This window comes from Taudactylus pleione, unplaced genomic scaffold, assembly GCF_031769625.1.
Source record: "Taudactylus pleione unplaced genomic scaffold, aTauple2 ptg000711l, whole genome shotgun sequence".
Classification (NCBI taxonomy): domain Eukaryota; kingdom Metazoa; phylum Chordata; class Amphibia; order Anura; family Myobatrachidae; genus Taudactylus; species Taudactylus pleione.
In genome coordinates, this window is record NW_028285113.1 from 7,839,058 (window position 1) to 7,852,717 (window position 13,660).

Consider the following 13,660-nt stretch of genomic DNA (forward strand, 5'->3'; position numbering starts at 1 on the left):
CTTCCAAAATGGCTGCCTCCACATTACACAGGTCATACAATAACTTATATTGGCATAGTTGAACACTTTTCTTTGTTAATCAGAACTATACCTGAGAACACAACATAAAGTTCATGGCTACAAACCTGGACAGATACATTTGTATGCAACAATTTTCCCCAGCCCTAGTAAAGTTGCACGTTTCATCGATGTAACAGATGTTACCACAGCCTCTGCATGGCACAAACTGTAAAACCTGACATTTATTGCTCATTTCGAGTTTGACTGATTAAAAATAAAATAATAAACCATTTGTTCAGAAATGCCCTCATTTTGGCATAAAACGGCATTTTAGGCACAATGTGCACACTTAAAAAACAAATTTCACAAATTACACTTTCATAAATCCAGGAGACAGATTAGTGTGAGTTTATAGAGACTGATAAGAAAATGCTATTCCTTTGTAAGAATGCCAGTGACCAGAAGACTGAAATGGAGAAAATAAAGCACAGAATTGCTGAGGAGTCTGCTAAGATTGAAGCAAGGAAAAGACAAATCGACGACGAATTAAAGGATGTTCAGGTACCAAGATAAAAATATAATCTTGCTTCAGGGGTTTATTTACTAAGCTGCAATATATAGTAACTTGTATTCCCGGAATTTAAAAGGGCAACACTTTTAATAGCAAGCCACCCTGAGTCTTGCTATTAAAAACATTGCCTTTTTAAATTTTGGGCTTAGACATGCCGGGAACACAGGCTGCTTAGTAAATAAACCCTGCAGTGTCTTTCAGGAGCTATAGAGATTAAATTTTTCTATACGTATCAGATATATTTACACTTCTGATAAGCTCCTAAAACATATATATTTTTATATTTAGAAATGTACCTTATTTGTATATGACAACTTAGTATTCATTCTAGCACCCTGCACCTGTCACAACCCATGCAGTTCCTCTTTTGTGCTCAGCTCTGGTGCTTCTAGCACACTCTGGTCTGTATCTCAGCAGTTTGATGCATCAGCTAAGTGTTCTAGAAGCAACAGAGCGGAAAGCGACACCCCAGGCAGGAAAACGGAACTGCGTGGGTTGTGACAGGTGCAGGGTGCTAGAATGAACACTACAACTTTTTGTCTTTTACTATGTCTTGTATCATATTACTCAGAATTGTGACCTCTTTAACAGAATGCTCTGGCCCTTAAACGTGCATTTAGCTGTTGCTCTGCGGAACAGTTTTCTTCTTTTAAGGGAGGTACTACGGTTCTCTTCTTTTAAAGAGATCACAGAAACTGATGCAATAGGTTTTCTCTGTTGCAGCCTTTGGTGGATGAAGCAAAGCATGCCGTAGGGAACATTAAGCCGGAGTCTTTGTCGGAGATCCGATCTTTACGCATGCCCCCTGACATTATCCGCGATATTCTGGAGGGCGTGCTAAGGCTCATGGGTATCTTCGATACTTCGTGGGTCAGCATGAAAAGGTAAGACACTGCAAGGGTGAACTACTGCACCTGACCTTGTAGCTTACTGCACTATGTACTTAACTCTTTAGGAAATATGTGCATTGCCTCTGCAGAGCTTGAGTTAGCCATCCGTGGAAGTGTATTGTGGGAGATTTGTAATAAATGAGTAGGGAGTGCTCCAGCTTTTTCTAAAAAGACCTTCGTACGTCTTCCGACTTTCTTCCTCCTCAGCTTTCTTGCCAAGCGCGGCGTGCGTGAAGAAATAGTGACATTTGATGTGAGAAATATCACAAAGGAAATCCGTGACAGCGTGGAAGAGCTCCTTGAAAAGAATATGATGTCTTTTGAAGCCAAGGTACATTCTGGCGACCGGTATAAGCCTAAACTTCTAAGCATCATATCTATTATTCATTTATGCTTGTTTTGCCTCCTTGCAGAACGCTAAAAGGGCCAGTGCCGCAGCGGCACCTCTGGCTGCCTGGGTGAAGGCGAACGTACAGTATTCTCATGTACTGGAGAAAATCCAACCCTTGGAGAAGGAACAAGCAGTGCTGCAGTCGTGTGTATTTTATATGGAGTAGTCACAGTGATTTGGAAACTCCGGCTGTTCGGTGTTTCTGTGAAACATGCACATTACAGATGCAGGGCCTTTATAAGGGGCAGTGGGCGACCTGCCTGCGGCCCACTATCACCCAGCTTATCACCCAACCCAAGAAGTAGACACGGGCAAAGTTTTGGGTACAATTCCGGCCACAGCTTTATTTTTCTTTACCGTATTAACATATTGCAGGGCACCGGAAGAAGGAGTGGGCATGGCTAATTCTGTCATCACCTCACCCGGTTTCTCCAATTCATTTTGGGGCGTGCCACGCCTACCCGGTAGGCACCGCAGCTACGCCCACTAGGGAACCAGCCCCCTGGCGCATATCACGCTCGTCTGGCACGCAGCCCACGGGCCCAACCGTCCAGAGCTGGAGCCGGGCGTTCTGCCATTCACTGAGGATAATTCTGCTAACCTCTCCTGTTTCCCCCCCCCACATTCACTATGCCTTGTGCACTGCTTATTTCCTCGATGCCCGCCAACTGTGACAAATGCAGTGCAATCATTTCACCCACACCAACAAAACACCCCTCCACCCCTTGAAAACGAACCCCTGGTTACAAGATTCATTTTGACCCCTGCAAGAGAAACACTGCTCCATAAATTAATACATCAGCTTGCTCTACATATTTTATTTATTTATTGCCTTTTCCTTTTTGAAAAAAAAAAAATTATATACGTATACCTAGACAACTTCGCTCACACACGGTCCCTTAGGGTGGGTGCATGGGGTTCGCTTCCTGTGCTGCTCCCTCGCAAGCAACTGAGCCTCTCGCTGCCCCTTGCTTTAAGCCTTCCCAGCCTGCCCGGCCCCTGCCACTGCTGATTAGCCACCCCACGACCCCAGGTGTAAAAGGAAGGACGGGCATACCTGCCCGCCTCCCTTTCTTCCCGCCGCAGGCCGTGCCGCACCCCTCCCCCTTATCCTGCTTCAGCGCCATTTTTGGGCACTTCCACTCCTATTCTGAGTGTCGTGCTAGATCCAATGCAGCTACTGGTTGTCACCTGGGTGGCACATGGCCTATAAGAGTGATGATCCACACGTGATCCAGTGGGCATATAGCCAGAGTTGCTGCTTATTCTGAGTTGAGCAAATTCACCGTGCATGCCAATTTCAGTCTCGACTTGGGGGCAGTGTGATTGCATAGGTGCCCATGACTCGGTATAAGAATGTACAGTTACATTTGCATTCTGTTTGCACCGGCCGTCTGGAATCATGTTCTCATTACTTGTGATTCAGAATCAGACCCACTATTCGCATGCCCAGACCTTCCTCACATTACTGTCTATGGAAGTACAAATTGAGTAGTGTAGTGTAAATAAATACAGCACATCTGGTCAAACCTCCTGCAGGTAATACATGGAAATGAACCTTCCCCGACTATATCCAAAAGACCATTGTGAATATTAGAGGAGACACAGGGGCGCCTATGCCAGTTTCGATTGGCATAGGTGCCAATCGAATAAATAGTTGTTCCCCTAACTTGCCTGGGTGAGTGGAGGCCAAGGGTCCAAAAGTAGCCTATGTGACCTCAAGCTTACATGTTGAGAACTTATGCTCACATAGGGTCTGGTTCAGGGGACCCTACGCTAATGCCACCGCTGCTGCATCTGTGTGCGCAGCTGATGTGCGAAAATATGCAAATGATGCAGACGCCGTGGACTGTAATGAGACGCCCACCTGCGGCTTTGCAAATTAAAGCATCTGTGTACAAAGATGCAGCATTGCTCGCAGATCATTCAGTTATCACAGTTCTCAGTAACCCTATGGCTACCCATAATGGCTGGTGGAAAGGATGACGCCAGAGCCATATTATCTGTGTACAGAGTTGCAGATGCAGGCTGTGACAAGCTTGCGTACTATGCCGCCATTCCATGTTACCCCTCCAAACGCTCCCTGACTGTCGATCACACTATGATAATGTACAGTGCGACTTAGACGCATGCGTGGCTTACTGATAATCGTTCAGTTGTGAAATTATCAGCATTGCGTACATCTGTGAATCAGGTCCATACGGTACTGTAGCTTTGATAGTACTGCGTCTTCATCTCACTGTGGCGTAGAAATCCTATGTAGTCTAATGAGAGAATAATCTCTGCAGCAGTTTGCTATATTTATTTATTTATTACCAGTTATTTATATAGCGCACACATATTCCACAGCGCTTTGCAGAGCATATTTGTCCATTCACAGCCGTCCCTGCCCCAGTGGAGCTTACACTCTATATTCACTATCACATACACTCACACTAGGGATAATTGTGCTGGGAGCCAATTAACCTACCAGTATAATTTTGGAGTGTGGGAGGGAACCGGAGTACCCGGAGGAAACCCACGCAAGCACTGGGAGAACATACACACTCCACACAGTTAGTGCTATATTTATATATATATTATATCATTTATTTTTTTATTTATTTGATAAAGTTTAGAAAGTATTTTAAAAATATATTTTAATATTTCTGGGGAAAAAAATGCTGCTCGTGTCTCTAGGCCCCACTTGCAAACTCCCACCCCACATTGGAAGTAGAACCCCCAGTGGTCATAGGTCCTATTAACAGTTGCCACCCACACCCCCTTAGTAGCAGGGCCGGATTAAGGGCCCTATGGGCCTGGGGATGAAAATTTACCAAGGGCCTATTGTTAGAAGCAAATGAGGTGTGACCAGTGCTGTGTGGGTGTGGCCAGAGCCATGTGGGTGTGTACACACCCGACACTACCAGCTCTAATGTCTCCAAAAATACATAAAAGTATACAAATTGCATCATATTGTGAGGTCATTAGAAAAACAATGTTAATTATTTTGATTTAGGGCAGACCATGGGGCTTGCTGTTATCTGGTCATCATCCTGCTGCTTGATGATGGGCCTATTTTTATGTGGAGGCCTGGAGCTGTAGCTCCAACTGCCACATTGTTAATATGGCCCTGCTTAGTAGTGAAAGAGACACTGTTTTGTAACTCAACCATGCCCCTTGTAATTTTTTTTTAATTAATATTTTACCCCCCTTCAGCATCAAATTTCTTTATTAGGGCCCATCCCCCACTGAGAGTAGATCTCACCCTGGGGGTATTGCCCCTCCCCGTCCACACATGCAGAGCACAGTGGGCCATGTGTCAGGGAAGTCTGATGATCAGTCCCTCCTGCTGCAGCTGATCTCTGCCATATATTGCTCAGGAGGGAACAAACTTCCCCTACTCGCACTTTTCTCCCTGGCGTTTGCTCTCCAGAGTGGCATTCACATGACATTCTGGGGTGCGATTCTGACAGTTATGTCGGCGGTCACGAGACCGCTACATCACTACCTGGGGGTCTCGGGAGCCGGAGGAGATCAGTTCTGCACATGTGCAAAACAGATCTCCTCTTTAAAAGGCAGGGGTCACATCGGGGGCAGCGCGGTCGAATGGGATGCGAATGTGCCAGCTGAGGTGCAGCTGGATGCAGTCTCATCCCATGCCACCACGCCAGTTAATTGGTTAACATACTTTTGTGACAACTTCTGTTCAGTTACACTCCTATTTAAGTAATGTTTACTCTGTTTCTTTTATGGGAATCATCACTGATTGCAGTCTTCTAAATATTTCAGCAATTTCAGAAAAACTGAAGAACGAAAACAGAAACTTGAGCACCAGCTTAATACAGTCGGGCAGAGGGTGACCGAACTGAAGGAAAAGTAAGTTCATATATCAAAAACCTGCTCTTCAGCATTAAAGCTGCAGAACAGTGTTCGTTACCCTGCATAACTCGCCCTCCATGCTCCTCCCTCAATGTCTCTCCCCTCTGTGTCACATGTCTGACCCTCCTCTCTAGACTGTCAGCTCTCACTAGCAGGACCCTCTACCCTCTTTTGCGCCTGCCTACATTAGCACCAAACCTTTAGGCTCAACAGACAGCGTTACTTCTGTGGGTATTGTGACTGTATAGAAACCAATGTCTGCATAGCTTGTATCTCCTGTTCTGCAATGTTTTGTACTGTAAGTCTTTTGCATTTTCTTTATTGTTTCCTTCTGTTTTGTTTGTACTGTTTATGCTAGTACGTACTTTGTAAGACACTGCGGAACCCCTGTGGCGCCCTCTAAATAAATTATAATAATAAATGAAAAACTTTAGATTATTGATCTTGTTTGATTTTAAACAAGCCAGGGAAGAGAGGGAGACTCGGGGTAACACAGTATGTAACAGGAGACCTGGCTACAGGGGTGGGATGACCAGTTTGAGCGTCAGAGAGGACATGTGGTCAGGTGACATAGAAGAAGGGTCTCACGAGAGACTGATTAGCGCCCAGAGGGAGAGGGCTCCATGTCAGGGGTGGGGGTCTCTGCTGAGAGGAGTGATGGTAAAACACCTGTATTTTCAATATGTTTTATTTATCACCTCCTGTGTAAATTTCTTCTTTATTTCCACATCTCTCCCTGCCATACCTGTTTCTTCTGACCCTCCCTGGGTGCGCTGCTTTCCTCACAGCTGCTAGTCTGCCGCATGCACAGGCTCTGTTAAGCCTCACTAAGGGGTATATTTACTAAAGTCAGAGTTTTTCTAAATGTTGATGTTGCCCTTAGCAACCAATCAGATTCTACTTAACATTTAACTAGCACCTTCTTGAAGATAATAGCTAGAATCTGGTTGCTATGGGCAACATCTCCACTTCTAAAAACTCTCATTTTAGTAAATATGCCCCTAAGGATCTAATTTTATTTCCAGTTTTTTGGAAACCCCAGGAAAGCCTCAATTGGAGTAGGGTTCCTGTGTTTTGAGGGTCTTTTTAAAAAAAAATTTTTTTTATTAAAATGCAAATCCAGAATCCCTTCATTATAAGTATAAATAGGCAATTTCATGATTTATGAATTGAAAATTTAAGTAAAGTCTATTGAAATCTATATAAAAAGTAGTACTATAGAGATGCACGTATACCTTGGTAAAGGCTGAATCGTTTAGACAAACATAGCTGCTGCTTTCAATGCATTAGATTTAATCACTGTTCAATTAGTGATGTGGCCTCTGATGCTATTATATATCAATATAGTTATAATATATCCAGAGATTCATTATGGGAAACTCCACCTTCAGACGACAGTCTCCCTAGACATGCATCTATTTCTAAACCTTTATGTATCCTTATTGCTTTTTTCTCTTACATACACCAAATCTGCTGCATACTGTAGTTAAGATTGTATCCAATGCACCAACTTAAGCTGGCCTGCAGTTGTATTCTAGGACAACGGAAATCTTCCTAAAGGGTTCAATGACTAGACAAACTAATCAAAGAGAGCTCTGATAGTGAAATGACTGTGTCTCTAGAAGTCCTAGAAAGGCTTTGGACAAAATTTACTAAGCGGCAGTTTGACTGCGGTTTCTATTCTATTCTAAACCCCGGCGGTTTGGTGGCGGTTTGTATTGATTCTAAACCCCGGCGGTTTGGTGGCGGTTTCTATTCTATTCTAAACCCCGGGGGATTGGTGGCGGTTTTGCAGCGGTTTCTAAATGACAGGCCTATTCTATTCTAAAATGTGTTTTGACTGTGGTATTGCAGCGGTTTTGCTTTTTGCAGATGTACCAAGTCCAAAACCGCTGCAAAACTGCCATCAAAACACAATTTAGAATAGAATAAAACCGCCACCAAACCCCCGGGGTTTAGAATAGAATAGAAACCGCCGCCAAACCGCTGCTTAGTAAATTTTGCCCTTTGTATCATAACCTTAATAGGTTTGTGAATTAGGAGCAAATCATGGCAACGTATAGAAAACGTTTTGTTAATCAATTATCCTTTGTTTGCGCAGGTTTCAGACCCGGACAACGGAAGCTGCTAAACTTGAAGCTGAATTATCCAAAGCTCAAGAAATAATTCAATCGGCTGAACTACTGATAAGTCAGTTGGATGGGGAGCACACGAGGTGGAATGCGCAGGTCTGTTCCTCTGTTGCTCGGAAATAGTTGCTCATTTTTCACACAGCACAGGCCACTCGCCTGGATGTTAGTTCTCTTATTGGTCTATAACTGAGAGAGAGAAGTTTTTCCTATCTTAAATTCCCCCCACCCCCCCAATTTTCTGGTCTTGTTTTGAAAATGTTCCTGTTCTGTGTACGCACAACAGGCAGCTCAGCCTATCTAATGGTTAGGAACGGATCGGTATGAATGACCGCCGAACTTATATCTGGCATACGTCCGGTGGTCCCGACTTCGGAAGATTGGCTGCCTAACCCTAACCTCCCCCCCTAATGCCTATCCCTACCCCCTCCCCCAAAAGTGCCTAAACTTATCCCCCTCCCGTCCCCGCAGCTTAAAACCAGGTCTCCTGGGGGGTGCCTAACCCCCCTTCCCCCAGCCTAATCCTCCAGGGGTAAGGCCTAACCCCAAACCCCCCCCCCCCCCCGTGGCTGTCCGCGCCCGCCGCTAGGGCTTACCTTCGTTCGGTATGCCGGGTATCGGGCTCCCGGTGTAGGGATAATGATGGGCGTCGGGATTTGGCAGTCGGGAAGCTGGTTGTCGGCATCCCGTTAGGAAGCAGATACATGGCTGATAATATATAGTGTATGCATGGGGGGTGTACAGTTTGACACCCCCTAGTAAGATGATCTGTTACATAACAAGTATATGACCGCATGTTGTATACTGTATATATGGTGCAGTTCCTCACTTCTTTAATATAACTGACGAAAGCAGACTGACTTCTGAACCGTGCAGACCACAAGTATTTTTTATTTCTTCTTTTTAAATTTCCCCAGGTGGAGGAAATAGCAGAAGAATTAAGTACATTGCCAAAGAGAGCCCAGCTGGCGTCCGCTTTTATCACCTACATATCAGCGGCTCCTGAGGATCAGAGAAAAGACAGCATAGATCAGTGGATGAAATCTGTAGGACTGGAAAGTAATGGTTCTATGTTTATTTGCTGAGTCAGTGTATTTACATTCATGTTTCATTGTTTTATTAAAACCAGCTTGATTTGCGCAATATTAACCTGTATGTTGTTGGGGAATATTGCAATACTAATGTATATACCGGGTCACCTGGTACCTGTCCCGGCTTCCACTGCTCATGCATGTTGGATATAGGACAGACTTGAGCAGATTATTATATAGATCTAGCAATATTTTATTACATTAGTCAGGAATATTTTAATTATTCAGATCCAGTTAAGGGAAGTAGGAAGGAGGATAAAGGCAGAACTGATTTTAGGCAGGTTGATCCCGATTTGAGGGGTCTGTCACATCATTGGCACCTTTTTGAGCTATGACTCGTCACTGACACTGTGCACAGCCGAGCAGAGCCCAATGGGTGCTGCACGCACCGGCCACTGGTACGCTCTGCAGTGCTTGCGAATATTGATGGGAAATTTGTGTAAGGGTTTAATTTATTATGATTTGTGTTTGACTACGATGAGAGTATTTTATTCTATTAAATCTGTGTCTCCTATTCATCTGATAGGTCCTGTTTGTTAGCTGAGCAAATGATTTGTACAATAATTTAGCTTATCTCAGTAGATGATAGGAATAAGTGATAAAACTATTGCGCTGTTTCTTAGAGGATGAATTTTAATGTAAGACCCATGGTCCAATTTTATGAATTCATCCTATAAGAAACAGCACAATAATAGTTTGATCGCTTATTCCTACTAAATACAATTATACAAGTATTGGTGTTTTACTTGATATGTTACTTGCTGCATATTTCTGGTTTACTGCACAATTGTTATAATCTAATTATTATATAGAGCAGTGTTGGCTAACCTTGACACTCCAGCTGTTGTGGAACTATATATCCCAGCATGCCCTGCCACAGTTTTAGCATGCCCTAATAGCAAAACTGTAGCAGTGCATGCTGGGTTATGTAGTTCCATAACAGCTGGAGTGTCAAGGTTAGCCAACAGTGATATAGAGTGTCACCGTAGATGAGTCTGCTGACCTCATTGGAGGCAGTGACCTTGTATGTCTTTGTGTTGGAGGCAGTGACCTTGTCTGTCTTTGTGTTGGAGGCAGTGACCTTGTCTGTCTTTGTGTTGGAGCCAGTGACCTTGTCCACGTACAGATGTTTCCTTATACACTCTTCATGCAGTGGCACCAAACAGCCCTTCCCAATGCACCAGGTCCCGTCTCACTCAGCTTGTGCCCAATGTCTTTTGTGCCCAAAAATGCATCTTACTCGCACATACAAACAAACAGCTGAGACTGCAGAGATTAATATGATATTTGTGACTCTTTTATATAACTGTGTGTGACTAAGTCTGAATCTGTATACGAAGTGCTACAGTGCCGCAGCCAGAGATTGTCTCCATGCCAAGGTTTGTTGTGCTTCGTATGCAGGTACAGTCGCACACAGATAAACAGGTGTCACATATCAAATTCATCAGTGCAGTCTCAGGAAGCGGCTTGTCACATCTGGATGCGACTAATGCGTATCTTCAGGCAAAAAAGACACTCTGTGCAAGCTGATTTATACAGGACCTGGCAGCTCACTTTTGCCAGGTGTCGCGCACAGCATGGCGTATTGAGGCTAAGTGTATGAGGAAATGTCTGTCATTTTGGAGGCAGTGACCTCGTCCATTTACTGCTGGAGGCAGTGACCTTTCCACTTATTGTTGGAGGCAGTGACCATTCCACTTATTGTTGGAGGAAGTGACCATTCCACTTATTGTTGGAGGCAGTGACCTCATCCACTTATTGTTGGAGGCAGTGACCTCGTCCACTTATTGTTGGAGGCAGTGACCTCGTCCACTTATTGTTGGAGGCAGTGACCTTTCCACTTATTGTTGGAGGCAGTGACCTTTCCACTTATTGTTGGAGGCAGTGACCTTTCCACTTATTGTTGGAGGCAGTGACCTTTCCACTTATTGTTGGAGGCAGTGACCTATCCTCTTAGTGTTGGAGGCAGTGACCTATCCTCTTAGTGTTGGAGGCAGTGACCTATCCTCTTAGTGTTGGAGGCAGTGACCTATCCTCTTAGTGTTGGAGGCAGTGACCTATCCTCTTAGTGTTGGAGGCAGTGACCTATCCTCTTAGTGTTGGAGGCAGTGACCTATCCTCTTAGTGTTGGAGGCAGTGACCTATCCTCTTAGTGTTGCAAGCAGTGACCTCTCCTCTTAGTGTTGGAGGCAGTGACCTATCCTCTTAGTGTTGCAGGCAGTGACCTATCCTCTTAGTGTTGGAGGCAGTGACCTATCCTCTTAGTGTTGCAAGCAGTGACCTATCCTCTTAGTGTTGCAAGCAGTGACCTATCCTCTTATTGTTGGAGGCAGTGACCTATCCTCTTAGTGTTGGAGGCAGTGACCTATCCTCTTAGTGTTGCAGGCAGTGACCTATCCTCATAGTGTTGCAGGCAGTGACCTATCCTCTTAGTGTTGGAGGCAGTGACCTATCCTCTTAGTGTTGCAAGCAGTGACCTATCCTCTTAGTGTTGCAAGCAGTGACCTATCCTCTTATTGTTGGAGGCAGTGACCTATCCTCTTAGTGTTGGAGGCAGTGACCTATCCTCTTAGTGTTGGAGGCAGTGACCTATCCTCTTAGTGTTGGAGGCAGTGACCTATCCTCTTAGTGTTGGAGGCAGTGACCTATCCTCTTAGTGTTGGAGGCAGTGACCTATCCTCTTAGTGTTGGAGGCAGTGACCTATCCTCTTAGTGTTGCAAGCAGTGACCTATCCTCTTAGTGTTGGAGGCAGTAACCTATCCTCTTAGTGTTGCAGGCAGTGACCTATCCTCTTAGTGTTGCAGGCAGTGACCTATCCTCTTAGTGTTGCAAGCAGTGACCTATCCTCTTAGTGTTGCAAGCAGTGACCTATCCTCTTAGTGTTGCAAGCAGTGACCTATTCTCTTAGTGTTGCAGGCAGTGACCTATCCTCTTAGTGTTGCAGGCAGTGACCTATCCTCTTAGTGTTGCAGGCAGTGACCTATCCTCTTAGTGTTGCAGGCAGTGACCTATCCTCTTAGTGTTGCAGGCAGTGACCTATCCTCTTAGTGTTGCAGGCAGTGACCTATCCTCTTAGTGTTGCAGGCAGTGACCTATCCTCTTAGTGTTGCAGGCAGTGACCTATCCTCTTAGTGTTGCAGGCAGTGACCTATCCTCTTAGTGTTGCAGGCAGTGACCTATCCTCTTAGTGTTGCAGGCAGTGACCTATCCTCTTAGTGTTGCAGGCAGTGACCTATCCTCTTAGTGTTGCAGGCAGTGACCTATCCTCTTAGTGTTGCAGGCAGTGACCTATCCTCTTAGTGTTGCAGGCAGTGACCTATCCTCTTAGTGTTGCAGGCAGTGACCTATCCTCTTAGTGTTGCAGGCAGTGACCTATCCTCTTAGTGTTGCAGGCAGTGACCTATCCTCTTAGTGTTGCAGGCAGTGACCTATCCTCTTAGTGTTGCAGGCAGTGACCTATCCTCTTAGTGTTGCAGGCAGTGACCTATTCTTTAATAGCTTTTTTTTTCTTATTTAATACATTCAGGGCGTTGCACATCTAAATATATTGTATGTGACTTACCCTACAATAATAATTTAAAAAAATAAAACATTTTTGGCTACTACAAATAGTGATAAGGAAGAATTTAAGATTGTGAATATGCACAACTAAATACAGTAGCCATGATTTATTTTCTTCTCTGCCTCCAGCTCATTAGAAGAATGTAACACATATTGATTTTCCTATTTTCCTAGCATTTGATTTAAAGAGGTTTTTGTCTACGGAAAGCGAGCAGCTCATTTGGAAAAGTGAAGGACTGCCCTCCGACGAGCTGTCAATAGAGAACGCTCTGGTCATTCTGCAGGTAATCTCTAATCTCTTATTGCCGTCTCACTGGTTTATTGTTTATATATTGATTCGCACACTTATGATATCATTAGTGGAGAGAAGATGAGTTCTGTGTCTGAGTCTGTAATCATTACACAATTGCTAAGATATTTATCTACTATATCTATATAATATACAGTATATTCCCACACGTGTCCACATACACCTATCCTCAATTTGTGCATCTTCGTTGCATCGCTAATGCAACAAAAGTATAATGCTTGGTGCCCTGGCATAGCATGCAGCTGGTGTGTGCAATTTATACGCTAACCTGGGTAAAAAGGCAAATGGCGGAGTACTGTTACAAAAGAGCTGCTCCATGCTACGCGACGTGCATCCTTATGTGTAACCTACAAATTTATACCAACGGAGTTGCAAAAAAAATACTAATCCTAGGTGCCTGGTACGTTTATAAGCAACATTGTATACGGCTATGATGCAAATAAGATGCAAAATTTAGGAATAAATATGAAAGTCCGGGAATCACTGCCCGCAGCGGAGCATCTAAGTCACGCCATATGGCGCAAAAAGTATAGATATATGAGGACACATCTGTATATAAAGTTCAAATAAATGCACACCTAGTGTATGAATAACACATTATAACATATTACATCATTATTCGTTATAGAGAACAAAAGTCTGTTCCTTTTACATGGAACGTTCTGCAGCCACAGTTATAATTGCCCTTTATTGATGTCCTAATAAAACACTTATTCCACAATCATTTGACCGGAATACAATGATTTAAACTAATATATTGCACAAATGTGTTTGACATTATGTAATATGGACATTTATTTTTATATTTGATGTTTTGACCACTGCACGATTTTATTTAATTTTTTTGGTTTCTTC

General features: G+C 44.0%; 1 protein-coding gene across 2 annotated transcripts in view; it reads left to right on the forward strand.

Moving 5' to 3' along the window:
• DYNC2H1 (dynein cytoplasmic 2 heavy chain 1) overlaps nt 1-13,660 on the forward strand; it is a 480,449-nt gene that overhangs the window by 201,032 nt on the left and 265,757 nt on the right. For both annotated transcript variants that reach the window (XM_088456705.1, XM_088456706.1), the window contains exons 56-63: nt 448-561; nt 1,295-1,455; nt 1,669-1,792; nt 1,875-1,996; nt 5,624-5,710; nt 7,815-7,941; nt 8,760-8,901; nt 12,670-12,779. In XM_088456705.1, coding sequence (XP_088312831.1) covers nt 448-561; nt 1,295-1,455; nt 1,669-1,792; nt 1,875-1,996; nt 5,624-5,710; nt 7,815-7,941; nt 8,760-8,901; nt 12,670-12,779 — 987 coding nt within the window. The remainder of the gene's footprint in view (nt 1-447; nt 562-1,294; nt 1,456-1,668; nt 1,793-1,874; nt 1,997-5,623; nt 5,711-7,814; nt 7,942-8,759; nt 8,902-12,669; nt 12,780-13,660) is intronic.